This window comes from Lissotriton vulgaris, chromosome 2_1 (assembly GCF_964263255.1).
Source record: "Lissotriton vulgaris chromosome 2_1, aLisVul1.2, whole genome shotgun sequence".
NCBI classification, from domain to species: domain Eukaryota; kingdom Metazoa; phylum Chordata; class Amphibia; order Caudata; family Salamandridae; genus Lissotriton; species Lissotriton vulgaris.
Genome location: NC_141687.1, coordinates 404,608,653 through 404,636,304, shown reverse-complemented (window position 1 = coordinate 404,636,304; position 27,652 = coordinate 404,608,653). Strand labels below are relative to the sequence as shown.

The 27,652-nt window shown below is 43.5% G+C and overlaps 1 protein-coding gene across 2 annotated transcripts in view; it reads right to left on the bottom strand.

Moving 5' to 3' along the window:
* The window catches only part of NBEAL1 (neurobeachin like 1), a 916,399-nt gene that overhangs the window by 150,636 nt on the left and 738,111 nt on the right, over window positions 1-27,652 (bottom strand). For both annotated transcript variants that reach the window (XM_086955272.1, XM_086955273.1), the window contains one exon: window positions 26,543-26,659. In XM_086955272.1, the coding sequence (XP_086811398.1) occupies window positions 26,543-26,659 (117 nt within the window). The remainder of the gene's footprint in view (window positions 1-26,542; window positions 26,660-27,652) is intronic.

Here is a 27,652-nt window from a genome sequence, read left to right as displayed (position 1 = left end):
TTTTCGTAAGTATTTTATTCATACTCCTAAAGATTGTCTTTTGCAAATGTTGACGATTTTTTCAACCATGAATCATATATATCCAACGAGTATATTTTTTACATCCGACTTATTTTTCAAATGTATGCAAAATACATTCCAATGCATTTCGGCCAAAGGGCCTTCATCAGGGAAATCTGTGAAACAAAGGTTGTATTCATCACTGTATTGTAAATATAAATGTTGTTCAATTAACAGTATGATGAAAAAAAAAAAACAATAGAGCTTGTTTCTAACTGTAACATAATCAAAGACATAAATATGAAGACAACTAAACACTCACATTAGTTTTAATTGCTATTACCTCGGTCTCCTGTCATAGCTCATAATGGTAATCTTAAATTAGATGTAACCCATAGTTGATACATTTTACGCGCTGAGTTGTTACATAATCCCTGCGGGTTGTCCGGTTCTACCGCCTGTTAGCCTTCTGTTATGTGAACCCAGTTATCCGTTTGCCGAGAACGGCATATGCACAAAGTGGATTGTTGTCGCGTTTACTAAAGAAAACGCCCAGGTTGCTTGTTTAATGCGCTCGCGTATTAAAATGCACGCGCTTAAGGGTAGCTTTAACATAAGAGGTTTTACGCTCAAAGGGAATGTTTACCGGAGATACGTTGTTCTAAAAGTTCAATCCGCTGTGTGAACGGCTGCTCTCACCGCGGCAAAGTCGGCGTGTGACACATATGGGATGTGTTTAGTTTAAAGTTACGCGCGCCTTCATTAAAGGGCCAGGCTGCCGAGATTTAAAGGGCCCAGAGAGTTAAGTTAAAGTGAAAGGAGCTATACAGGAAGCTGTGTTAACTCAATGTGTCTATGTAAGTTACCTAATTAAACATAAAATCAAAAAATGTGACTATTGTCCTGACAATTCAAGATATTTGTAAAATATCGGTCTAATGCACAGCACCAAAGCAGTAATTAATACGTGGTATGAAAATGAATTACAAATAGCAACTGAATTCTGTCCGTTCATTAATCTCATATTCACAACTCCTCCGAGTGAAAAGAATCGTCTCAGACCCTGAAGAATCAAAGGCGCAATCTCAAATCATGTTAAACAAATTCAAAAAAAGAGGATATCCAAATGAGGTGCTACAGGGAGCTCTAAAAAGAGCACAATCTAAAGACAGAAAAACACTACTTTCTTCGCAAAAAACCAAAAAGGCAAATAAAACTACATGTGTAAGTAAATTTTCTACAGTTAGCCCACAGTTCAAGAAAATCATTAAGAAACATTGGCGAATACTACAAACTGAACCAGATTTCAACAACATTTTCATTGATGAACCACTATTTGCATTTTCCAGAGCAAAAAATATAGGAGAAATCATCAAGAAACCTACAGTTATGAAACTTCATATAAAGTTCAAACTGCAGCAATTGCAACAATATCATGGAAGGTAATACCATCACCCATCCCATGAGAGGGAATAAAATCAAGTTACAAGTCAATGGTACGTGTGACACCAAAAATATTGTGTACATGATGAAATGCCCATGTGGCAAAGCCTATGTTGGACAGACAGAACGCAAATTCAAAACAAGGTTAACCGAACATAAAAGTAACATAAGAACTAAAGTGTTAAAATCAGCAGTCGCCACCCATTTCATTGAGCACAACCACCAAATTAACCAAATCAAAGCTTGCATTTTGGAAGTAGTGGAAAGAAATGAAGAAACCGATAACAGAAAAGCCTTGTTAAAACGTGAGAACCACTGGATATACCACTTACAGACTCTACACCCACATGGGATTAATGAACGGAGAGAATTCAGTTGCTATTTGTAATTCATTTTCATACCACGTATTAATTACTGCTTTGGTGCTGTGCATTAGACCGATATTTTACAAATATCTTGAATTGTCAGGACAATAGTCAAATTTTTTGATTTTATGTTTAATTAGGTAACTTACATAGACACATTGAGTTAACACAGCTTCCTGTATAGCTCCTTTCACTTTAACTTAACTCTCTGGGCCCTTTAAATCTCGGCAGCCTGGCCCTTTAATGAAGGCGCGCGTAACTTTAAACTAAACACATCCCATATGTGTCACACGCCGACTTTGCCGCGGTGAGAGCAGCCGTTCACACAGCGGATTGAACATTTAGAACAACGTATCTCCGGTAAGCATTCCCTTTGAGCGTAAAACCTCTTATGTTAAAGCTACCCTTAAGCGCGTGCATTTTAATACGCGAGCGCATTAAACAAGCAACCTGGGCGTTTTCTTTAGTAAACGCGACAACAATCCACTTTGTGCATATGCCGTTCTCGGCAAACGGATAACTGGGTTCACATAACAGAAGGCTAACAGGCGGTAGAACCGTACAACCCGCAGGGATTATGTAACAACTCAGCGCGTAAAATGTATCAACTATGGGTTACATCTAACTTAAGATTACCATTATGAGCTATGACAGGAGACCGAGGTAATAGCAATTAAACGAATGTGAGTGTTTAGTTGTCTTCATATTTATGTCTTTGATTATGTTACAGTTAGAAACAAGCTCTATTGTTGTTTTTTTTTCATCATACTGTTAATTGAACAACATTTATATTTACAATACAGTGATGGATACAACCTTTGTTTCACAGATTTCCCTGATGTAGGCCCTTTGGCCGAAATGCATTGGAATGTATTTTGCATACATTTGAAAAATAAGTCGGATGTAAAAAATATACTCGTTGGATATATACGATTCATGGTTGAAAAAATCGTCAACATTTGCAAAAGACAATCTTTAGGAGTATGAATAAAATACTTACGAAAATTGAAAAAGAAAACAGACTTTGTTGAAAACTTTATTGATTACAATAATGCTGGTGAATTCAGCACACATCAGTCAGTGCCCTAGGAGACACTTGCACTTACAGTGCCAGCGCAATCCTTTCTCATTATATATACTCCCGAGCGGGGAATAATCCATAGGAGCACGACTCACGCCCTAAATTTGTTCATAACAAGTGCAGTGCACGGCCACCATCTATCATTGTTATAATGGACCAAACCAAATATCATTCTGAAACAATGTGTCACCTTTCCATTATTCCATTATTGTTCCCTACTGTCCTCTTAAAACAAACATGTGATCTCATTCAAAAGACTACCAAAACATCACCAGAATAAGCTATCATTTCAAAGAAGAAATACCTGTTTCTTAATAACAACACTCCAAGAACATTGGTACTCTACACATTTGTCTAAAATTCACAACAAAGCACTGATCCTCCGGGCCGCCCAACTGTGGGTCTATTTTGGAGTCCTGGGCAAATATATGTATCCCTTTATCAGGGCCGTTTCTAGGTGTTTTGACGCCCTAGGCGAGAATTTAAAAATGCAGCCCTCTCACTTTTACTACCATCACTCCCCCCGTCATCCAGGCTACTTACATCCATTCAAAAACAACCACTGCTAAATACCACAACAAGTGGAAAAATTCCACAGAAAGTAGAAAAATACATGATTTTCAATATCATTAATTATTTAATGTATTTATTTTTTTGAAAAGTTTTATATAGCGCTGGCTGGACCCGGAGATATCAGAGGGCTTTACATGAGGACGAACATTGTTTCAGAGCATATTTACAAGTTTCTTGAGTTACTGGAGCGAAGTTACAAGAGTTAAAAACATAGATGTAAGGAAATAAGTAGAGAGAAATTCAGGGGAGAGTAGATAGGAGCGGGGGGGGGGGGGGTAGACCAAGAAAGAGAGAGGGAAAGAGGAGGCGGAGGGTGAAGGAAAACAGAACCAGGAGACAAGGAGAAACAGTGTCCGACGTCCAGTGGGCTGTGATCCCGGTGGAAGAGGTATCATTCCCACACTTCCTCTGTTTGTGGTTCCCTCTGCGCTGTTGACTCTCTTAGAGGGGTCTCTGAAACTCTAGGGCATAAATACTGGATCCCTCCCCAACAAGGGTAAAAATTATCATTTAGAATCACATATATATATATATATATATATATATATATATATATATATATATATATATATATATATATATGGAATATGCTACTTACCAGTATGCATCTGTTCTTGGCATAGAGGGCTGCAGAGTGGTACATTATGAATAGATCGCCATCTGGTGTTGGGCTCGGATGATTGCACTTTGTTTTTCTCTTGGAGAGTCTTTTGTATCTTGGTGACTCCTCCCTTAGTTGGTAGTGCGCATGGGCATCGGCTCCATCCTTAGATTGTTTTGCCATAGTAGGGTTAGATGGAGTAGTATAGTAGAATACAGATAAGAGTGCCCATGTAAGTGTATCTAAATAAGATAATGTTGGAACAGACACAGGTTTCCGGGGAGGCTGGGAGGGCATGTACCACTCTGCAGCCCTCTATGCCAAGAACAGATGCATACTGGTAAGTAGCATATTCCGTTCGAGGCATATGGGCTGCAGATGGTACATTATGAATAGACTATACAGCAGTTCTCTCCCTAGCGGTGGTCGCCCGTGTCTGTTGCAACTGTCTGAAACAATGTTTTTAATACTGCTTGTCCCACTCTAGCTTGTTGTGTTGTGTGCACATCTACACAATAGTGTTTTGTGAAGGTGTGCGGTGTAACCCAGGTAGCTGCTTTGCATATGTCATCTAGTGGAATGTTTCCCAGAAATGCCATAGATGCTCCTAGTTTACGTGTAGAGTGAGCTCTAGGAGGAACAGTTAATGTTCTCTTTGCCTTTAAGTAGCATATTTGAATGCATTTTACAATCCATCTGGCAATGCCCGCTTTGGAGATGGGATTGCCTTTATGTGTGGGAGAAAACGCAACAAATAGCTTTTTTGTCTTTCTGAAAGTTTGTGTTCTTTCTATATAGTACAATATGGCCCTCCTAACATCCAGTGTATGTAGGGCTCTTTCCGCTACTGTTTGTGGTTTTGGAAAGAAAACCGGTAATTCCACTGACTGATTGATGTGGAATGCTGAAATAACCTTTGGTAAGAATTTTGGGTTTGTTCTAAGAACCACTTTATTTTGGTGTAGCTGCATAAATGGTTCTTGAATCGTAAAAGCCTGCAGTTCACTTACTCTTCTAAGTGACGTGATAGCTATGAGGAAGGCTACCTTCCATGTGAGGAATTGTATTTCACACCTATGCATAGGTTCAAATGGTGGCCCCATTAGTCTGGTAAGCACTATGTTGAGATTCCAGACTGGGGAAGGTGGTCTTCTTGGTGGTATGACTCTTTTGAGTCCTTCCATGAAAGCTTTAATTGCTGGTACTTTAAACAGTGACAGGTGTTGTCTGTTTTGTAGGTACGCCGCTATGGCTGCTAGATGAACCCTGATAGAGGTATATGCTAGGTTACATTGCTGTAAGTGTAATAAATAGCAAATGATTTGTTTAGTGGATGCGTCCAGAGGGTTGATGTGCTTACTGTTACAGTGTATAGCAAACCTCTTCCATTTTGCTGCGTAGCATGCTCTGGTGGTAGGACGTCTTGCCTGTTTAATGATTTCCATGCATTCTGGTGGTAAATCTAAATACCCAAACTCTATGACCTCAGGAGCCAGATCGCTAGGTTCAGTTGTTTGGGATCTGGGTGCATTATTTCTCCATGGTTCTGTGTAAGATGCATGGGTAATAACCTTAGCTTTTGATGTGGTACTTGTGAGAGTTGTAGCAGCATGGTGAACCACGGCTGTCTTGCCCACGTGGGTGCCACTAGTATCATTGTCATTGAGTGTTGATGCAGTTTTCTCACCAGTAATGGAATTAGTGGTAGAGGAGGGAACGCGTAAGCAAATTTGTTGGACCAATTTATCCACAGTGCATTGCCCTGGGACCTTTGGTGTGGGTACCTGGATGCGAATTGCTTGCATTTTGCGTTCTGATGATTTGCAAACAGATCTATCTCTGGTTGCCCCCATTTTTGGAAGAATGGCTGTAGTATTTGGTCGTGCAGTTCCCATTCGTGAACTTGTTCTGACTGTCTGCTTAGGATGTCTGCTATTTGATTTTGAATTCCTGGTAGGTGTTCCAATAACAGGTAGATCTTTTGAGGAATGGCCCATCTCCATATGTCCTGTGCTAGTTTGGACAGTTGGAGAGAGTGTGTCCCCCCCTGTTTTTGAATATAATACATTGCAGTCATGTTGTCTGTTCTGATCAGGACTGCCTTGTTTGTTATTTGCATTTGGAAAGCTTTTAGTGCTAGAAATATTGCTAATAGTTCTAGGTAGTTGATGTGCAGTTTCTTTTGCTGCGCACTCCACTTCCCCTGTACTGTGTATTTGTCCATATGCGCTCCCCATCCGGAGAGCGATGCGTCCGCTGTTATTATTACTTGTGGAATTGGCTCTAGGAACGACCGTCCCTTGGAAATGTTTTCTGTGTTCCACCACTTCAGAGAGCGATACGTCCGGTCGTTTACCAACACCAGATCTGTAATCTGACCTTGAGCCTGATTCCACTGTGTCGCTAGACACTCTTGTAGTGGGCGCATTTGTAGTCTGGCATGTGGTATTAGCAGTATGCAAGAGGACATCATGCCTAATAGTTGCATAAACACTCGTGCTGGTAGTGAGTGTTGTGGTTGAAATCTTTGTATTAACCCGACCATTGTCTGTACTCTGATTGGGTTGGGGTATGCTATTGCCTTTTCTGTGTCTACTGTAGCCCCCAGGTATTGCTGGATCTGGTTTGGTTGCAGGTGTGATTTTTTGTAGTTCACCGTAAACCCTAGGTGGTGCAGCAATTGAATTGTCTTCTGTGTGTTGTGAAGACATTCTTCCTTTGATTTGGCCTTTATTAGCCAATCGTCCAAGTATGGGAAGACATGTATTTGTTGTCTTCTTAGGTGTGCTGCCACCACAGCTAGGCATTTTGTGAAAACTCTCGGTGCTGTTGTGACACCGAACGGAAGGACCTTGAACTGGTAGTGTTGTCCTTCTAACACAAACCTTAGGTACTTTCTGTGGGCTTTGTGAATTGGAATATGAAAGTAAGCGTCTTTTAGATCCAGTGTAGAAAGAAAGTCCCCTTTCTTCAGTAAAGGGAGTACTTGTTGGAGCGTGACCATGTGGAAATGCTCCGAATTTATGTAAGCATTGAGAGGTCTGAGGTCTAATATTGGTCGTAGGGACCCGTCCTTTTTGGGGATCAGGAAGTATAGAGAGTATACTCCTGTTCCTTGTTGATCTTTAGGGACCTTCTCTATTGCATGCTTTTGTAGAAGTGCTAGCACTTCTTCTCTTAACAATGTCAGATGATCCTGACTCATTGGACGCTGCTTGGGAGGGATGTTTGGTGGGGTAGCTGTGAGTTCTAGGCAATAACCATGTTGGATAATTTGTCTCACCCACTTGTCTGACGTGATGTTTTCCCAGACAGGTAGGAACTGTGATAGACGTCCCCCGACCGGTGTTATGTGGTCTGGGGGGAGTTCTATGAAGTCACTGTTTTGGTGTTGAGGCGTTGCGGTTGTTATTATTTCCGCGGCCTCTACCCTTATTGTTGTTACCTCTGTAACTACCTCTTGAATTACCTCTGGGTGATGTTGGTGTGAAAGATGTGGATTGCTGATTTGTTCCTGTGTTTTTTGAGCCCCCTCTATAGGTGGATCTACGAAAGGAACCTCTGTGCGTTGGCTGTTGCAATGCTCCCATTGACTTAGCCGTTTCCGTATCTTTCTTCATCTTTTCTAATGTCTCGTCTGTACTTGAACCAAACAATGTCTTTTGATCAAATGGTTTGTTCAGTAGGGCTGTTTGTACTTCTTGTTTGAATCCTGAGATTCTAAGCCATGCGTGCCTTCTTAGCATGACACTAGTGTTAATAGACCTTGCTGCAGTGTCTGCTGCGTCTAATGCACACTTAATGGAAGTATTGGTTATTATTTTACCTTCCTGTATTAATTGGTCTGCCTTCTTCTGATGTTCCTTTGGAAGATGTGTGAGAAGTTTTTCTAACTCATCGTAATGTGCCCTGTCATAACGTGCGAGTAGTGCTTGTGTATTGGCTATACGCCAGCTATTCGCTGCCTGTGATGCTACTCTTTTGCCTGATGCATCTATTAACTTCGACTCTTTATCTGGTGGAGGAGCCTCTCCTGTAGATAATGAGTTTGCTCTTTTACGAGCGTTTGAGACCACCAGCGAATCTAGAGGTACATGCCCTCTAATAAATATTGGGTCCTTTGGAGCCGCTTTGTATTTTTTATCGATTCTTGGGTTTAACACCCTGGCTCTCACTGGGTTTTCGAATATTTCCTCTGTGTGAGTGAGAAGACCCTTCAGCATAGGAAGAGTACCTGATGTTCTCTGTGCACTAGGTAGAGTCTCTAACAAGAAATCCTCTATCTGAGGTTCTGTGTGCATATCTAGTTTGTGATATTTTGCTGCCCTATTAATGAGCTGCACAAAACCTGTGTTATCATCAGGTGGTGAAGGCTTTGAGGGATATAGCTCTGGGTCGTTGTCCTCATCTGACCCTACATCGTAATTTTCCCATGGATCTTCCTCATCTGGGATAGATTCGTCATCCCCTTGAGGTTCTCCCTCCCCTATATCACTGTCTACATCTGACTGAGGTGTAGCTGGTCTTGGTGTGGAGGGTGTAGGAATATGTGGCCTATTGTGAGGAATAGGAGAAGAGGGTGTGTCTCTAGGACGAGGAGAAGCAGGAGGAGTTATGTTCGGCCCCATTGTTCTCTTTTTTGAAGGAAGAGGTTTATCTTCTGACTGTTCACTCTTTCTCTTCTTCGTGACCACTTTCCCAGTTTGTGGGTCAATAAACAAGATCTTTTGTTTGGGATCTGTTTGTTGCTCTTGAATCGGTACCGAAGGTCCTGGTTCCGAGAGCTGTTTTTGTTTTTGATCTTCAGATCTTGCTGTTTTCGACACCGAATGTCTGCTCGATTCCGACTTTTTGGGTATCGAGTGTCTCTTGGGCGATAAATCATATTTCTTTTTCGACATGGAATGTTTCGATACCGAGCTCTCCTTTGTATGTAGCCTCGGTGCCGAAGTCGATGTCGCCCTTTTCTCGGATCCGACATGGTGGGATTCCGAGTGTTTCGGTTTCAGTTTCGGTTTCGTTGCCGGGCCCGAGGGCGGGGCGTCGGAAACTTTTTTCAGTGGTTTGACCGGGCCCGAGGGCGGGGTCGTTACCGCACGGGGTCTGTTTTTCGGTAAGGGGACGTCGTCACTCACGGTTTGTTGCTCGAAGAGTTCTTCAACCTCCGACTGGTCCCCTTCCGACCCCGACTGGTCCTCTTCTTCCTCGATTTGATCGTCTCCGAACAGCTCCGGGATTGCCTCCGCCTGCATTCTGGAAGCCTCGTGTCTTCGAGCTCGACGATTTCTAATCGTTAGCTTGGAGGAGAATGCTGCGCAGGCTTCGCAGTCCCTGGATTCGTGTTCAGGCGATAGACAGAGGTTGCACACCTCGTGTAGGTCCTTGTGTGGGAACTTAGCACCACACGATGGACATTTTTTGAATGGAGTCCTTTCCATGGACTCCGGGCTTGACTGCGTCGAGAAAGGTCTCCTGTTCTTCGACGTAGATCCAAGTTTTTCTCTTCTATTTTTAATTTGTAACGCGTCGGAATGGAAAAGAACGCGTTCGATAACAATACCGTCGAATTGGAAAGGGAATACGCGCCGAAAAATCACTTTCTTCTGAAGTTGATCTGGAGCGTCTCGATCTTCATCCGAACCCGATGGCGGAAAAAAACAATCTAAGGATGGAGCCGATGCCCATGCGCACTACCAACTAAGGGAGGAGTCACCAAGATACAAAAGACTCTCCAAGAGAAAAACAAAGTGCAATCATCCGAGCCCAACACCAGATGGCGATCTATTCATAATGTACCATCTGCAGCCCATATGCCTCGAACATATATATATATATATTAATATATATGCATATCAACAACACATATACATATGCTAAATAGTGGTGGAAGCATATTCAAGTACCACTGAGTTGGTCTTTCCAAAGTCATGCTTCTACTATTTTTTTGTCTCCAAGTCGCCATGATTTGGGTCAATAATATATAGGAACCACCAGGCGCAGAGTCACATACACCAGAGATCTGTCTGGAAGCACTGATGGACTGCGCACAGCTCATGGGAAGGGAAGGGGGGATCTTCTTCTCCAAGGCACGGGGGCTGTGATAAAATGCTGAGTCGCTGCTGCGCTCTTGACACAAGGCCCAGTTACGCACCAGAGGTCTGGAAGCGCTGCTGGACTGTGTGCAGTTCAAGTGAAGCCAGGCTCCATCTTCAATTCAGCTTAAGTCTTATGGATATTTATGGGATATGGGAGTTTCTGTGGTGGTCCCCACCATATTCGGCTGGAGGTCCCCATTATTTTGCTGTATGCCCTGTACAGTACCACCTGACCAAGTTTGTGGGGTGGCTGATGCAAAGACACCTGCGTACATGTGAGCTATGGATGGGTCCCTTGTGATGCAGGGGCGGGGCTGCAAGGCAGTCACGTAACCCACCCTGAGACCACAGCTCACTATGGCATCTCTTTCATTCCTAGGCCCATGACCCCTTTATTAATGCCCACTCTAACAATAGGGCCAGCCCATAGGTGCTGGAAGTAGGGGTGCTACAGCACGCCTAACCATTCTGGGGTTCGACATAAATGAGCAGTTAAGATACCTATTAGTTTTTATTTCTATCTTATCATAAGCTGTATACCAGTGTGCTGGCAGTGTGAGGCCCATTACAGACCTGTAGTAGATAAGGATTGAAGATCTGCTGATGTGACACATTTAGTTTTCAGAATGAAACGCTTAAGGGCGAATCGGGCATTATTGGAAACCAAGCCTCTCGAAAAACATTGCAGCCTATTCCAGAAGCCTGGGAATTCAAATTAGGCATTATTTATACCAATGCTATGCACTATTGCCAGGGACTCGACAGCCACCGAGCAGTAGTACTTCTATCATATGGGCCTCAGAAGATTTTACTGGAACCCTAAAAGCAAAGAAAGGCATTGCACGCCCCGTATCTCATGGACGTATAATGGCGCACAGAGGTGAGGTCGCCTGCTGTCAGAGGCAAGGGAATGCCTGCTGTTATTCACAGCAAGCACCCCAAGAGTCCAGAGTGCTTAGTCGACCTCATAAACATCTGTACGAAGCCGATGCGCTCTTGTGAGCCACCAGAGGTGCCCGCAGGGCCGTTTCTAGGTTTTTTGCCGCCCTAGGCGAGAATTTAAAAATGCCGCCCTCTCACTTTTACTACCATCACTCTCCCCCGTCATCCAGGCTACGTACATCCATTCAAAAACAACCACTGCTAAATACCACAACAAGTGGAAAAATACCACAGAAAGTAGAAAAATACATGATTTTCAATATCATTAATTAATTAATGTATTTATTTATTTGAAAAGTTTTATATAGCGCTGGCTAGACCCGGAGGTATCAGAGGGCTTTACATGAGGACGAACATTGTTTCAGAGCATATTTACAAGTTTCTTGAGTTACTGGAGCGAAGTTACAAGAGTTAAAAACATAGATGTAAGGAAATAAGTGGAGAGAGATTCAGGGGAGAGCAGATAGGAGCGGGTGGGGGGGGGTTAGACCAAGAATGAAAGAGGAGGCGGAGGGTGAAGGAAAACAGAACCGGGGGAGACAAGGAGAAACAGTGTCCGACGTCCAGTGGGCTGTGATCCCAGTGGAAGAGGTATCATTCCCACACTTCCTCTGTTTGTGGATCCCTCTGCGCTGTGGACTCTCTCAGAGGGGTCTCTGAAACTCTGAGGCATAAATACTGGATTCCCCCCCCCAACCAGGGTAAAAATTATCATTAGAATCACACACATATATATATATATATATTAATATATATGCATATCAACAACACATATACATATGCTAAATAGTGGTGGAAGCATATTCAAGTACCACTGAATTGGTCTTTCCAAAGTCATGCTTCTACTATTTTTTTGTCTCCAAGTCGCCATGATTTGGGTTAATAATATATAGGAACCACCAGGCGCAGAGTCACATACACCAGAGATGTGTCTGGAAGCACTGATGGACTGCGCGCAGCTCATGGGAAGGGAAGGGGGGATCTTCTTCTCCAAGGCACGAGGGCTGTGATAAAATGCTGAGTCGCTGCAGCGCTCTTTACACAAGGCCCAGTTACGCACCAGGGGTCTGGAAGCGCAGCTGGACTGTGCGCAGCTCAAGTGAAACCAGGCTCCATCTTCAATTCAGCTTAAGTCTTATGGATATTTATGGGATATGGGAGTTTCTGTGGTGGCCCCACCATATTCGCCTGGAGGGCCCCATTATTTTGCTGTATGCCCTGTAAAGTACCACCTGACCACGTTTGTGGGGTGGCTGATGCAAAGACACCCGCGTACATGTGGGCTATGGATGTGTCCCTTCTGATGCAGGGGCGGGGCTGCAAGGCAGTCACGTAACCCACCCTGAGACCACAGCTCACTATGGAATCTCCTTCATTCCTAGGCCCATGACCCCTTTAATAATGCCCACTCTAACAATAGGGCCAGCCCATAGGTGCTGGAATTAGGGGTGCTACAGCACGCCTAACCATTCTGGGGTTCGACATAAATGAGCAGTTAAGATACCTATTCATTTTTATTACTATCTTATCATAGGCTGTATACCAGTGTGCTGGCAGTGTGAGGCCCATTACAGGCCTGCAGTAGATAAGGATTGAAGATCTGCTGATGTGATACATTTAGTTTTCAGAATGAAACGCTTCAGGGCGAATCGGGCATTATTAGAAACCTAGGGAACCAAGCCTCTCGAAAACATTGCAGCCTGTTCCAGAAGCCTGGGAAATCAAATTAGGCATTATTTATACCAATGTTATTCGCTATTGCCAGGGACTCGACAGCCACCGAGCAGTAGTACTTAAATCATATGGGCCTCAAAAGCTTTTTACTGGAACCATAAAGGCAAAGAAAGGCATTGCACGCCCTGTATCTCATGGACGTATAATGGCGCATAGAGGTGAGGTGGCCTGCTGTCAGAGCCAAGGGAATGCCTGCTGTTATTCACAGCAAGCACCCCAAGAGTCCATAGTACTTAGTCAACCTCGTAAACATCTGTACGAAGCCGATGCGCTCTTGTGAGCCAGCAGAGGTGCCCAGCGTGGGAGCGCATTTAAAAGGCACCACGACGGCGCTGAGGAGAAACAAATCACTGGTGGTGTCTCTAGAAGGGACTTCGAGCCGGACCCATATTGAACCACAGAGAAATCTGGTAGGGCTATAGCAATTCCCCCCCGGTACTGGGTGTCCCTTAAATCCCATTGTTCATGACAAGCTCAGCTTGTCATGAGCACAGGAGCACTGTACTGCATGATGAGCTGAGCTCGTCATGAGCCTGGAAGGGGTTAAGGCACACACTCTTTGCGGCTTCCTTGACCCCTTCTCCTGTGTCCTTTAGCCTCGCCCACATGCACAGTGGGATTCCATAACCTCACCGGCAGGAGGCCTGGACATGGGGCCGTGGCTGCCATCTTATGATCTTTGGACAGGGCCTGCTGCAACAAACAAACCTGAGATTCGATTTCTCTGGAAAGTGAGGATAGACAAGTTTACCCTTCAGTGCCGACCCTATTGTGGGAACGTCTCTGGGGCCATGAGGACGAGCTGGGAGACTCACGGGCCTCTTTTACAAGCAACATTACATCCAAAATATTTTACACCCGTTGGTAACATAACTTCGCTCATTGTTGTCACCGACTGTGGTGACTCACCTGTGCTCGGGTGAAAGTCATGTCCACGAGTCCACGCGCTCCTCTATGTGGGATGTAGTACAGACCCTGGATCATGGATGGGCTGTTTGCAGACTCATGCTGCCTGGCCTCAGTCTGTCCCCTGCGCGCCTAGAGAGAAAGGGTGGTGCGCGTCACCGTCACTGGCTGCTGAAGCACCACTCGGGGATTGGCCAGAAATGAGGACCATGGCCGTCATTGGTAGCGCTATCACACGCTACAAGATTGACGGCCCTGGGGACCCACACATTCACTGGTAGTGTGTACCGCCGGCCTGCTCCACACACCACTAGTTAGGGTGCGCGCAGCATGTACAAGCAGGTGCGCTTGAACTCCACTCACGCTTTTTTTTTGCCACCCTCCCCGGTTTGCCGCCCTAGACAGCTGTCTAGTCTTGCCTAATGGCAGAAACGGCCCTGGGTGCCCAGCGCTGGGAGCGCATTTAAAAGGCACCACGACGGCGCTGAGGAGAAACTAATCACTGGTGGTGTCTCTAGAAGGGACTTTGAGCGGGACCCAGATTGGACCACAGATAACTCTGGTAAGGCTATCTGCAAAGCACAATTGTAATGGGGGTGTGTGCTTGCAAATATATCTGTATGTATATTTTCTTACACTGTTTTAATCTGACTTTGTATGGATGTTTATATATCTTTAGCTATATGTGTAGGCTTGTGCATTGCATCAAACACTACTTTGCAATGAAGGGTCGATGTAAAAAAAATGTGCGTGTTTTTTTCTGTGTTGCTTTACAGTACATTCAACAGCTATGGGGGTACATTATTAGGGGTGGCCAGGACAAATACGGCTGGGGCACAGGCAACATTTGGTCACCCTCTAGCAACGCCACTGCAAATCACTCACCTTTATACATCTCTTCTTCTCAGTGCAGGGCAGTGCAGACTTCTACTTTCCCTTCACCAAGGTACAAGGGCTGGCTGTGGTGAAATACTGTGGCTCTCTAGACTTGACACCAGGCCCAGTTCCACGCACTGCTGGACCGCGCGCAGCTCTTCTTTAACACCTTCAATGCTATAGCAATTCCCCCCGGTGCTGGGTGTCCCTTAAATCCCATTGTTCATGACAAGCACAGCTCGTCATGAGCACAGGAGCACTGTACTGCATGATGAGCTGAGCTCGTCATGAGCATGGAAGGGGTTAAGGCACACACTCTTTGCGGCTTCCTTGACCCCTTCTCCTGTGTCCTTTAGCCTCGCCCACATGCACAGTGGGATTCCATAACCTAACCGGCAGGAGGCCTGGACATGGGGCCATGACTGCCATCTTATGATCTTTGGACAGGGCCTGCTGCAACAAACAAACCTAAGATTCGATTTCTCTGGAAAGTGAGGACAGACAAGTTTACCCTTCAGTGCCGACCCTATTGTGCGAACGTCTCTGGGGCCATGAGGACGAGCTGGGAGACTCACAGGCCTCTTTTACAAGCAACATTGATTTCAAAATATTTTACACCCGTTCGTAACATAACTTCGCTCATTGTTGTCACCGACTGTGGTGACTCACCTGTGCTCGGGTGAAAGTCATGTCCACGAGTCCATGCGCTCCTCTATGTGGGATGTAGAACAGACCCAGGATCATGGATGGGCTGTTTGCAGACTCATGCTGCCTGGCCTCAGTCCGTCCCCTGCGCGCCTAGAGAGAAAGGGTGGTGCGCGTCACCGTCACTGGCTGCTGAAGCACCACTCAGGGTTTGGCCAGAAATGAGGCCCAGGGCCGTCATTGGTAGCGCTATCACACGCTACAAGATTGACGGCCCTGGGGACCCACACATTCACTGGTAGTATGTACCGCCGGCCTGCTCCACACACTACTAGTTAGGGTGCGCGCAGTATGTACAAGCAGGTGCATTTGAACTCCACTCACAAGTGCTGCTGCCCGCTTTTTTTGCCGCCCTACCCAGTTTGCCGCCCTAGGCGGCTGCCTAGTCTTGCCTAATGGCAGAAACGGCCCTGCCCTTTATCAAGGACATTGTACCCCTGACAAATACCTATATGAGAGACAGTATGGACCTTATATGCATCTTTGAAGACTTGGATTTTGATCCTAATATGAATCTGTTGGTGTGACTAGATATAGAATCTCTAAATAATAATGTTCCACAACAAGATGATATTGCTATTAAGACGTTACTCGATATGAGAAACACCAAAGTACCAAATGACTTAACTGTTGAACTACTTGCAATAGCACTCAAACAAAACTACTTTTTGTACAAAGATACCTTTTACCAACAAAAGAAGGGGGTTTCGATGGGGACTTGATTCGCTCCCAAATTCGTTATTCTTTAGGGATGATTTTGAGAGCTCAGCAGAGCTTACACCCAACAATCCTTTTTTCTATAACATCAGTTTGTGGAAATAGTACAATGACAAGGTCTTGCTAACCTGGAGAGGAAATACAGAATCACTTTTAAGCTTCATTAACTGGTTGAATAACAAACATTCCCATCTCACATTTAGTTTTGATGCCAAAGCTAATGACTTCCCTTTTCTTGACTTGACGATTTGTGTTTATAAAGGCAAACTGGGTACATCACCATATCGTAAACCAGCTGAGGGAAACACGTTCTTACAGTACTCCAGTAACCATCCTCGGGGTTTACGCGACTGGTTGCCTTTCGGACAATTTCTACAGATCTGTAGAAACTGTAAGTGGTGCAGGGACTATTTTTGAAAGGCAGAGTTACCCAAAGCATTTCATATCTCAATCCTTTGAAAGGGCTTGGAATTGCCCTAGGGAGTCATTACTAACACCTAAACAGAGAGGCCACTACTCACTTTTGTAACTATTTTTTCTCACCGACAACAATTCACAAACTTAAAATCCACTAATGTGGTATACACCATTTGGTGTCCTATAAAACACTGCCAAACTACCAAATTATTAAAATGTATAATATAAAGGTCACAGGTTGCATCCAATGCAAAACTGACAATGCCTTCTTGGTATTTCATTTTATTTGACAAAATCACACTGCAACAGATATTATATCGCAACTCATTGAGTAACACCACTACCCAGTATGGGGTGGCGAAATATCACAAATACACGTTGTGAATGCTGCTAAATCTCCAGTTGCAACTCTGTTAAGACTGGACTAAATAATTTGAATGAATGGAATAATATGATCACAATCTAATTTTTGGACTCTTCGTTAGATTGTAAGCCCTATCACATGGTTAGCACTGTAGTTTTTTAGTCTTTCATCTGGTTTTTTCTTTCCAAATCTGTTATACCATTGAGATCTTCCCCATGTTCAGGCTTTCACACTGTGAGGATTATCCCTCTAGTGTAATTTTGCTTCAGATTTAGCCCCCTCCATAGGGACCAGATCATTTGTAATTACATTATAGTTGGGATGGCTCATGGAGTCTATCTCTGTCCTCGTTTCTCAAGCACCACTAATTAGGATGCTTCAGTGTCTTGGTGAATGTTGAGTAAGTAAGCCTATGGGGTAAATTCTAGTGTTCTTTTCCTTGACAACGTTTATATACATTCTTTTTTTGATTTTGAGTGCAGAATAACCTTATTCGGTTTATACTTCATACATCCTTTTTATGCGACCATACACCATTTTGCATTTTTATTTATAATTCCAAATAGATATTATTCTTTTTTGGGGTTTGTATGACAGATGAATTACTATTGGTACTTCGTACCACCTTTGCATGCGATACCCTTTTTCCTCCAATTTTCATGTAATTTTTGTTTCTCCATTTTTTCCACACACCCCCTTGAGAGGTCTAGTGTACCTTTCACATGCGCAAGATGCTCACTTTTTATGCTCCATCAATCTATGCACCCTAGTGTTTCTTTACCTGTAACGGGTGCTTTATGTACCACATATTTGCATCTCAAAGGTGCACCACGTTCACTTTCTCAGCGCCATTAATCTGCATGCTCTAGTGTATCTTCAGCTGTGATGGCAGTGTTACATAGCACATAAGGTTTTTCCTTGTGTTCCTCCCCTTTTTAACTCCTGGGCGTTGCACCAGGTTTGTGTATACAAAGTTTGTGCATCAGGGTGCGATGCTGCATTTTGGTGGAGGATTTTTTCCCCACCAAGTACTGTGTTCTTTTTGTTCTTTTGAGTTTGTAGTACCCTTATACTTCACTATTAAAGAATAGTATGGGCTCAATCTAGCTCCTTACTTTCTATTTTTAGGCTTAGTTCTTAGTGACTGGCCACTTCCGGGTTCAGTTTCCAAGTTTTCAAGCAGAATGCCTTGTTATGATTTCTTGTGAATATGCCTACACAAGCCCTTTTTAAATTTAATTAATTTGATTGTATCCAGTCTGTGTACTTTCTTCAATCTACTTTTGATTGAACTTTTTAGGAGCAGTACAATTACAAGTTACATTTTTATGTTTTTTCAATTACTCCTTTAACTGGATTTCGGGCCAGATGTGCAACCATGTTTTGCGGTTGCAAATGGGAAATTGGCCCGTTTGCGACCGCAAAATAGGTCTGGCCCATGTACAAACCCTATTTTGCGAGTCAGTAACCTATTACCGACTCGCAAAGTAGGGTTTGCGACTCGCTATTAGGAAGAGGCGTGGCAAGGGGGTCCCTTCCTAATAGCAAGTATCAATGGTACCTACCATTGCTTGCAGCCACAATTGTGGTTGCAAAACACTTGCAGTTTACCACCTACTAAAGTAGGTGGTAAGCCACTCCCAAACGGGAATAGGTCCGTAGGGAACTGTGAGAAAGTGGCTCTATATATACTGGACCAAAGTAAGGTACAGTGTGCTTAGGGTCCACAATCCCCAGAGGTATAACAGAGTTTATAGTCAGGTCTGACCTGACTCTCCAAATTGGTAGCTTGGTTGAGCAGTAAGGCAGTACCAGAGGACAGTGTAAAGCATTTGTTGTACCCACTCAGTCAGCAAAAGGTTTCACACACTCAAGAACTGAACTCTAGGCCAATTGTTTTTATATCAAAAGATATAGTTTTATTTTTAGAATCATCAGGTATCAAAATATACTTTTCTCGATATAAGCACTCTCAGGTAATTACTTTGCAAATAGGCAATACATTTTGTAAACACAATAGGCACAATGGTTGCAGTAGGCAACACAATTCTAAACACAATGTAACTTTGAGCTCAATGGATGTTTCTACATAAATGCAGCTGATTACTTTATAGGTAACTTTTGTAATTCCAGGACTGGATCCTAGATTCAGTCTTGGGGTCTAATTTGAAAACAGTTTAGTAAAAACGTTTTAGTTATTGCAATGATTTTTAAAGAATATAAGGGTATTCCAAAAGTTCACACTTGGAAACTTTTCAGTGAAAATCTAGCAATGTTATCCAATGGGAGAAAATTCAGGTTACAGGTAAAGTACGTTCTCGTTACTTTTGTAATCCAGTACTGGGCTCCTAGGTCCAGCAATGGGATCTCTACTTAAGACAGGTAAGTAATTACGTTTCAGTAGTATGTACAATTTTTAAGGAATATTTCAAGTTTTCAAAAGTAGACAGAAGAAATTTCATAGAAAAGCAGACTATGGATTACTATGGAGAAAATTCAGGTTACTAGTAAACCCGCTTTAGGATTACTTTTGCGGTTCAGTACTGTGCTTCTCTCCTGATCCCAGGTGAGTACTTTGGAATTCGGCTGATTTTATAGGAATATTTTACAGTTTCAAAACTTCACACTTAGAAGATTTTTCGAGTCAAACCAGTCAATGTTATTCTATGGCAGGAAAGTGAGTTATCGGTTTTCAGGGGAGTACTCGACTGGTGAAGTTAAGGTTCTGGGCATAGACTCAGGTGTCCCCCAGGGTCAGATAGGTACAGACCCTCAGCGGGGGTGTCTTTTGAGATCGGGAAATCTTACCCCCTGCTGGTCGTGGTTGGAGGGGTCCCTTATCCCGAGGCTGCAGGCGTCGTCGGGGTCGTCGAGGAGGGTCCTTGGGCACTGGATTCCAGGTCAGAATCGCCGGGGGGACGTCCTCAGGGTCCTGATTTACTCCAGCACAGGCCAGGCTTGGCGGGTGCAGAGTGTGCTGGGTTTGCGGTTCCGGGATGATGCCAGGGCTTGTTACTTGCTTTGAGCAGTACCACTGCTCGTGGGAGACCTGGATAGTCAGTCTCACAAGGCAGTCAGGTCCTCCGGGGTTTTTGGGGTTGCTGACCACTGGAGACGCCGGGGTTTAGCAGGAGCAGATTCGAGGGTCGACAGGCCGGTAGGGCTAGGGCCAAATCAGTTGGTGTCTTCCTCTTTTTAGCAGCTGCACGGCAGGTCTTCTTGTTCCTTGATCTTCTTTCTTGTTTCGTAATCTGGATCTAAGGAAGAAGGTTCAGGGTGCCCCTAAATACTAAATTTAGGAGCGTTACAGTTAGGCATGGGCAGGGACCAATGGGTTCCTGGCCTGGGGTGGGGTGGGCCTGCTCCTCTCCTGTACGAGGGGGGCAGGAGCCTAGCTGTGATTGGGCAGGGCTCCCCATCTTCAAGATGGCCGGAGCCCGGGGTCGTGCATCTCCTCGCCTCTTCCACCTCCCAGCACCATATACTCTTAGTGGCACCACTGCACTTACAGTGCACAGGGCTCATGCGCCTGGGCCCACACCACTGGCATAGGACACCCAGCTAGAGGGGTGGTTGATGTATGCCAGGGCAGTGGGTTTGTGGGCATGGCACACAGGGATGTGTGCCATGTCTACTCTTTGTTTAGTTCTGCACCAGGACACTCAGCCTGCAAAGGCAGTGTGTGTGTGTCATGGTACAGGGCCCCTAAGGGTGGCACAATAAGTGATGCAGCCCTTAGGGGTCTTCTCTGGTCACAATGCCCTGGGTACCTATGGTACCATTTACTAGGGGCTGACATGTGGCCAGAGATGCCAATTGGGTTTAGGCTTTAGTACAGTTTTTAGGGAAGGAACACAGGCCCTGGGTACCTGATTGGCAGGAACCCAGGGCACACCAAGGAAAAGTGCATCAGGTATCAGGCAAAAAGTAGGGGGGTACTGCAACAGAAACTCACTTTCTCACAGGAACCTCTTCCTCTTTGTGATTGGCATTCACAGTATTTTTTAAGAGTAGGCAGTGGTCCCACGGACCACTGCCTACTCTTAAAAAATGAAACAGTAACATTTAACCTTTCGTTTTTTAAATGCATCCCGTTTTCCTTTAAGAAAAACGGACTGCATTTAAAAAAAACAGTTTTATTTAATAAGATGTCACAGCCACAATCCTTAGGAGTGCTAGCTATTCCTGATGGGCTCGCAAGCTGCACCTGCCTCATGAATAATAATGAGGCAGGCAATATGCGACCACATTAGAAATTGCAAACAGTGTCTGAGACACTGTTGTACATTCCTATTTGCGAGTTGCAAATTGCGAGTCGCATAACGACGCAATTTGTGACTCGCAAATTGGTAGGGTCGTATATCTGGCCCTTCGTCATTGGTTGCACACCTTTTATAGTTTTAGACCAATTGACCCGTACCCTACAATTTGTTTCCTTTTTCAGATGACCCCAGTATCAAACTTGCAGGTACCTACGATATGGCTTTTTTGGAACCCTTACCAAAATTTAAAAAAAATTCTTGGACTCTTTCTTTTATCCAGCAATCTATATTTTAGGTGTTCCTTTAATGTTTTGTACTGATGATAACCTGGGGAATCATGAAAGGTCGAAATGCCTCTACATTATATCGGCTGAAAAAGATGTATATTACTGAACACATGTATGAGCAATGGACTTATTTTAAATTGTTAACTTTTCCAGGCAAATTATTGAATTTTTAATTCATTTAGCTGCATTTGTCCTCTTTTGCCTACCAATCTGCGTCACCTGCATAATCCTGAGAACTTTCTGCACACTCCACACTCTGAGCACCTTTAATTTTATAAGCGCCTTTCATGCTGCATTATTGTTAAATCTAACTAAATACATAAGATTTTCCTTTTTGGCATATCTTTCTTTTATTTTTGATTGATTTATGGTGAAAAACAAGATATCTTTATAGCATTTTATGAATTATAGTGTTGGATTTATGAATGATGCTTTTGGTACTTTTAGTTTTATGGGTGACTCCTGTTGAATGTGTCACCAACAAGACTAGAGGCATGATCTCTCAAAGTCTGAACAAAAATAGATAGGAAAGGAGGGGGAGCAAATGTAAAAGGGAGGCGTAATCATGCTGAACCAGTAGCACTCAAATGGTTATAGCACCCCAACTGGGCAGGTAAAAACGTATTCTGTCTTTTACTGGTCGTCAATGACCATGGGAAGGAAAATCATAGTGGCTTGGCTACAGTTGTGCCAGGAGAGGAGGAGGAGGAGGACTGCTATCTTAGCTGTTAGCCATGGCCTCTGTGACCACCCTGTTCTTTGGTGCTACAAAAGGGATGTACTGGCTGTTGCATGGGTTGTGAGGGCTACCTCTGGCGATAGAACAGACCCTGCGAGTATCCTCAAAATGTTGGCATTGCTATTAGAATTGATGGGCCAGAGCTCATAATCCCAAAGAGAATTCCTGACTTTAAAGTCCTACAATACAGATCTCCAGAAAATCATGTAGAACACTTTTAAGCATGACGCCTCATCATCATTACTTTCATGATGCACGACAAAAGAAGTCTGTTGTCTCCAAATTGGCTCACAACACACACAAAGTCACATTCTGTTGAATTGTTTGAGTAAAAGCATTCCTCAATTCATCGGGAATTGCTATCAATATCTTGCTAGCCATATCCTAAAAAAGGCAGTTTATAGTGTCCCAATAGGCAGACTGCGTTCTGAGGTCTCAAAGCCCAACTGGCAGAGTCTCCTTCTTAATGCATCAATGCACTTTGAATCCCTCTCTGGTGGAGCAGTGGGGAATGAGCTAGCTGGTGGGTTCTGAACCACCAAGCTAGGTCACAAAGGCTGCACCCCCAAGAGCAGGACTTTGATTTCTAGCTACAGGGTGACTTACTGGGGGAGCAAAGTGTGGCTTAGGCCAGGTCACCATTAATTTCTCTGTCAAAGTTTAACTGAAGGGAAGGGATGGCTCTGAAGTAGCAGGTCCTGTTGACTACTTCTACAAAATAAACACGCCTCTAAGGGGACCCTAGGTAAGAATATGGGCTACTGACATTCTGTAAATCTGAATATAATTCATCCTCACAGTAAACTAGGGTGGGGAAGAGGGAAATCCACTTCCTTATCAACCTCATCATGTGGGATATCTTGAAAGCCCTAAAGGGCACCCAAATCTGATCCAAATGAGGCCTCCAGCCTATGGTAGTTCTGGGTTGAGGGCACATTTGGGAATCTCCCCAAGATGGGGTCTGTAACAGTGTGAAATGGGCCGGTCATGGACCAATTTCCACTTTGGATCACCTCCAAAAATCAGTGTTAGATCCAGAGTTGGTGGCACTGGACTCGTTCAAGAGTGGAGGCATGGTTCAGTGCTGGAGGGGGAGGATGTATGACGTTACAACGCATACTTTTACCACGCATACCTTTACAACGCGGTTTTTACAACGCATGCCTTTACAACGCATAGCGCTTTGGGGTGCTGGATAGTGAAAAGTTTAATTTACTATTCCAACTCCAGTCCCCGTGGACACTAGGGAAGGTGTTGGATAGTAAATTAAACTTATTCCCTATCCTAGAGCGCCACCCAGCGCAATGCGTTGTAATGGTTTGCGTTGTAATGACTGCGTTGTAATGGTAGTGCGTGGTAAAAGTTTCGTTGTAAAGGTTGTATCCTGGAGGGGGAGGATGTGGGGAGGGGCAGAGAGTTCAGTCAAGGCCAGGCAGGCACTGCTGGGGGGGTTACTTGGAGTTTCATTAGGATCATAGATGATCAAGAGAGAGCCAGAATCATCTGGAAAAGTTACAGCATGGCCTATCTAAAGGCCTTTATCTGCTGTGGAGTAGACAACGGCCTGGGGAACCCTGAGCATACCAATACAAGCCTTAGAATAAGATCTGAGTAGGATGAAGAGATGGAGTCTGGTTCTTTGCATGCCAACAGTGTGACTTCTCGCAGCATTAGGAGTGATAGGGGTGGATGCAGGTCCCGGTTGGACATACTATAGGACAGTGAAGTGGACCAGGACTGGCATCTGGAGCAGGGCTGCGAGTTGGGGGTGACACAAAGTCTGCTGTTTGGAGTGTTGTGTACTGCCCAGTTTCTTGTTATCAATGACATACCATTTCAATTCCTAGTGCCGGACGGCAGATCTTTGAGTCATGCATAGACAATAAACACCACAGCCATATGTAGTGTGGATCCATAACCGACATCTGATTCCTGTAGTTGTGGCATAGCTTGTTGCTTTTGGAGAGTAGAACATTTCCCTAGCACACTGTGTGGAAAAACGATTTTGCAGTCATTGGAACAACGACAATATTTTTGTTCGGGCACAGAGAAAAAGGAATGGAGGTTAGCGTGCTGGGGTGTTACCTATATGCTCTGTACCGTCATTTCCGAGGCAGTGTTAAGCTGCTGCAGAATCTGATGGTGCTATATATTTGCAAAAGCTAACAACTGCTGGAGAGGGTCCAGAACCTGTTTGGTGCAGGGGGGAATTGAAAAGGTGAGGAATCTGAGTTTACAAGTATCCATAGAAACAATAAATATGCTTTACAAACATATGCATGGACTGATGTTTGAAGAAGACCAGTCATCAGGAACATAAGGACCGCTCCTTATAGGAAAGTGTGTCTGAAAGGCTGTTAGACCAGAAGGTGGAGTTTGTCACATTATAAGTGAATCTGATGTATGACTGACAACCTGAATTCAACCACCCTTTCCCATTTTCCCCACTGGCCAACCCGCCTCTGGTTGGCATGAGTGCATGTCCCTATGCACTGTGACTCGAAATGTAGCACTGTGTATGTTGAAAAGAGGGGAAGAGGAAAGGTAAAAAAAACAAAAAGGGGGTGCATTTGGAGAAAAAAATGTAGCACAGTGTTTGTTAAGCCAACTATCCAATAATTGCTGTTATTATATCTGAGAATATTTTCAAGTGGAGCTGGCAACATGGGTATGGTCTGGCTCTTCACAAAACTTTAACTTTGGCAAATGCCAAACAATCAGATTCTGGATATCAAAACTAAGACTGTCCCTCCATTTTTCAAACTTAGGGACTGTTAACAGAGCAGCAATGTGCAGCCCTCTGTATCTAAGCAGATATCTCGACTGGCCAGCCTCTAAATATATTTAGAGTCACTGTATAACACCCCATCGTGGGGATTAATACAGTAAAATGCTTGTGGGGTAAATATTGTGTAACACCCCCTGGTGGATAAATACTGTGAATCCTTCAACTGAATTTGTTCATGAACTGGAAGCTGATGGAGAGAGGTCATTGGTGTCTGGGTGTGCAACTAGGGCTTAGGTCTAAATATCAACCTGGCTGTTGATATTGGGTGATCCGTAGTTTCTCAGAAGTTCACTTGAGGCTGCTGATATTAACTGCTCTGGCCAGGAAAACCCTACAATGGATGGTTAGAAAACATTCTGGCTAGCCTCAGATAGCAAATAACAATTTAAAAACATGCGCTGGGACGCCTCGTTGCTGAGGCAGCTACGCGCTTTACAAATCCAAAAAATAAATAAATAAATAAAAATGTATGACATAATTTGTAGGAGACTGCATGAGCAAACAAACGGTTTCCTTAATAAACCACTTGTATGTACTGCTGTATCTTTTCATGACACACACAACCATCATCAATGGTTTCATGAAACTTAGCAGGTTTACCAGTGTTTCACAGAGCAAAACCCCACCAACTTAAGGTGAAAGATTTGAGAGGCAGGTAAATATATCAGTGTGTAAATATGTGTCGAACATAAAATTTCCAATTACAAATACCAATGTTTGATTAATCCAATTTATAGGCATCAGGGAAGAAATATGGATTCTTAGTCATGTGCAAATATATAACAGCTTGAAAAAATCGTTCTGTTTTCTTTTAGATTCATATTGTGTTGTCAACCAGTAATCCTGTATATAAAAATATCTTTCGCTCCTATTAAATCCCCTTTTCAGTCAAGGCTGCAGGAATTCTTACACTTGGGGCAGTGCTGTAAATGCTAGTGAATAAGAACAGAAAACATTAAGAAATATAGAAAGATAGGGCAGAGCATGGTTTATGTATTTCTGATTTCCTTGATTTACAAGTGGTGACCTGTCTCGAGTGACTACTTGAATCTAATAATACAGTTTGCCTGCAGCTTTGGTAACTAGGCAATTTTATAAATAATGAAGGATAAATCGACGGTTCATAGAGTGTAACAAAAACACTTAAAGGAATCGCCTCACACAAAAGATATGTGTGGCAGTGAATGGTGTAATAGTTGTATTTGTTTGATCCTCTGCAAAAATGTCAATATAATACATACCTGCTTCTATACTGATAAGTGAAAACAAGTATTTATTTAATAGGTGTGGGAAGATGCGTCGAGGGATCAAGAAATACATTCCGAATCGTAGTCAAAATCAAGTTGTCTCCAACTCCTAGTGATTTACCTTAATGCAGGTCCACTGGCACTTACAATAATCAGACTGCATTACAAAAGTGTTTTTCTTAAACTGTAGTCAGTGGCTGAGCTTGGTGTGGGTGAAAGGGGCAAGACGACCTAACTGCCACCCCCTATGTTAATTTGGATGCTGAGAAGCATGCTGGATCACAATACTTTTTTCCTAAGAGGTTCTGCTACTGCCTGCATGACTGCCGCAACCCAGAGCGAGATGGATGGTGAACTGCTCTACCACCCATCACAATGATCAAGTCCCTCTAAATGTTACCTCTATGAAGAAAGACTTGATCTCAGTAAGGTTCTGGAACAGGTTCAAAGTTGCAGTTTCGACTTTGGTTTGTCTATGCACTGCTTCCTCAGTAGAAAGACGGACAGGGTGAGCCTCCTGTATTAAAAGATTTGGAAACAAAAAATTGCATAAAATATTGGGAATCTCATTAATGGTTGACAATTCAAAAATAAAACAATATTTAATTGTTTTAATATTCGACTGCAGGAACATAATACAATAAAGACCTTTTGAGATGCATTGTGCCCACAAGTGACCAGATCTTGAAATCAAATCCACAAAACCAGAGCATGTGAATGGACCTATACAAGTTCCATTTAGATACACGAAAAAACTAATGGGATTGAGAACTGCAGTAGAGCACAGCTGGATACGATAACCCTAAAAGTTGCTTGTGTGAAAGTTAAATTCATAAACAAGGTAAAAGTCTCAAAGAGCATTCATGGGAAAGATAGCAAAATGGCATGATCATGCCAGTGACTAAATTAGAGGATGAAAGACAGAGGCCTTGTTTACAAGTTGCCTGATAATTCTGATGTTAGTTACCAATCCCACTGGAATTATGTGATGTGGTGTTTCACATGGAGAATATGTAATTGCTCAAAGCATCCGAAATCTATACTTGAAAGACTGGGGGAAACATACAGGAACCAACGCAGACAAATACAGATTAAAGCTACTTAATAAAAACTCCAGAATCTTTCCCCATTCCTTAACCTCGTGCACACAACTATTGAAATACCAAGGGGTGTGGAAAGGAAACTGCAGTACATAGGCATGCCCATCTCTCCTGACACAGCCATAGCCTCTTTCTGCAGTAGGCACACTTCCATGGTTCTTAATAAACCAGGCATAGAATCCTGCATAAAATGCAAAGCTGAAGGATGTTTATTTAGTGATAGATTGTTATTACACCTATTTGTAGAACACAGTACTACCAAAAGGGGCTTCACAATATATTCGAACTTATATTAGGAGTTACAATAACTAAGAAGGGCGCAGGGCTGTAAACAATGTCATGTAAGCAGCACAAGATCAGGATATGGGTTGAAATGAGAAGGTCCCTGAAGTTAGATTAGCTGTTTATTA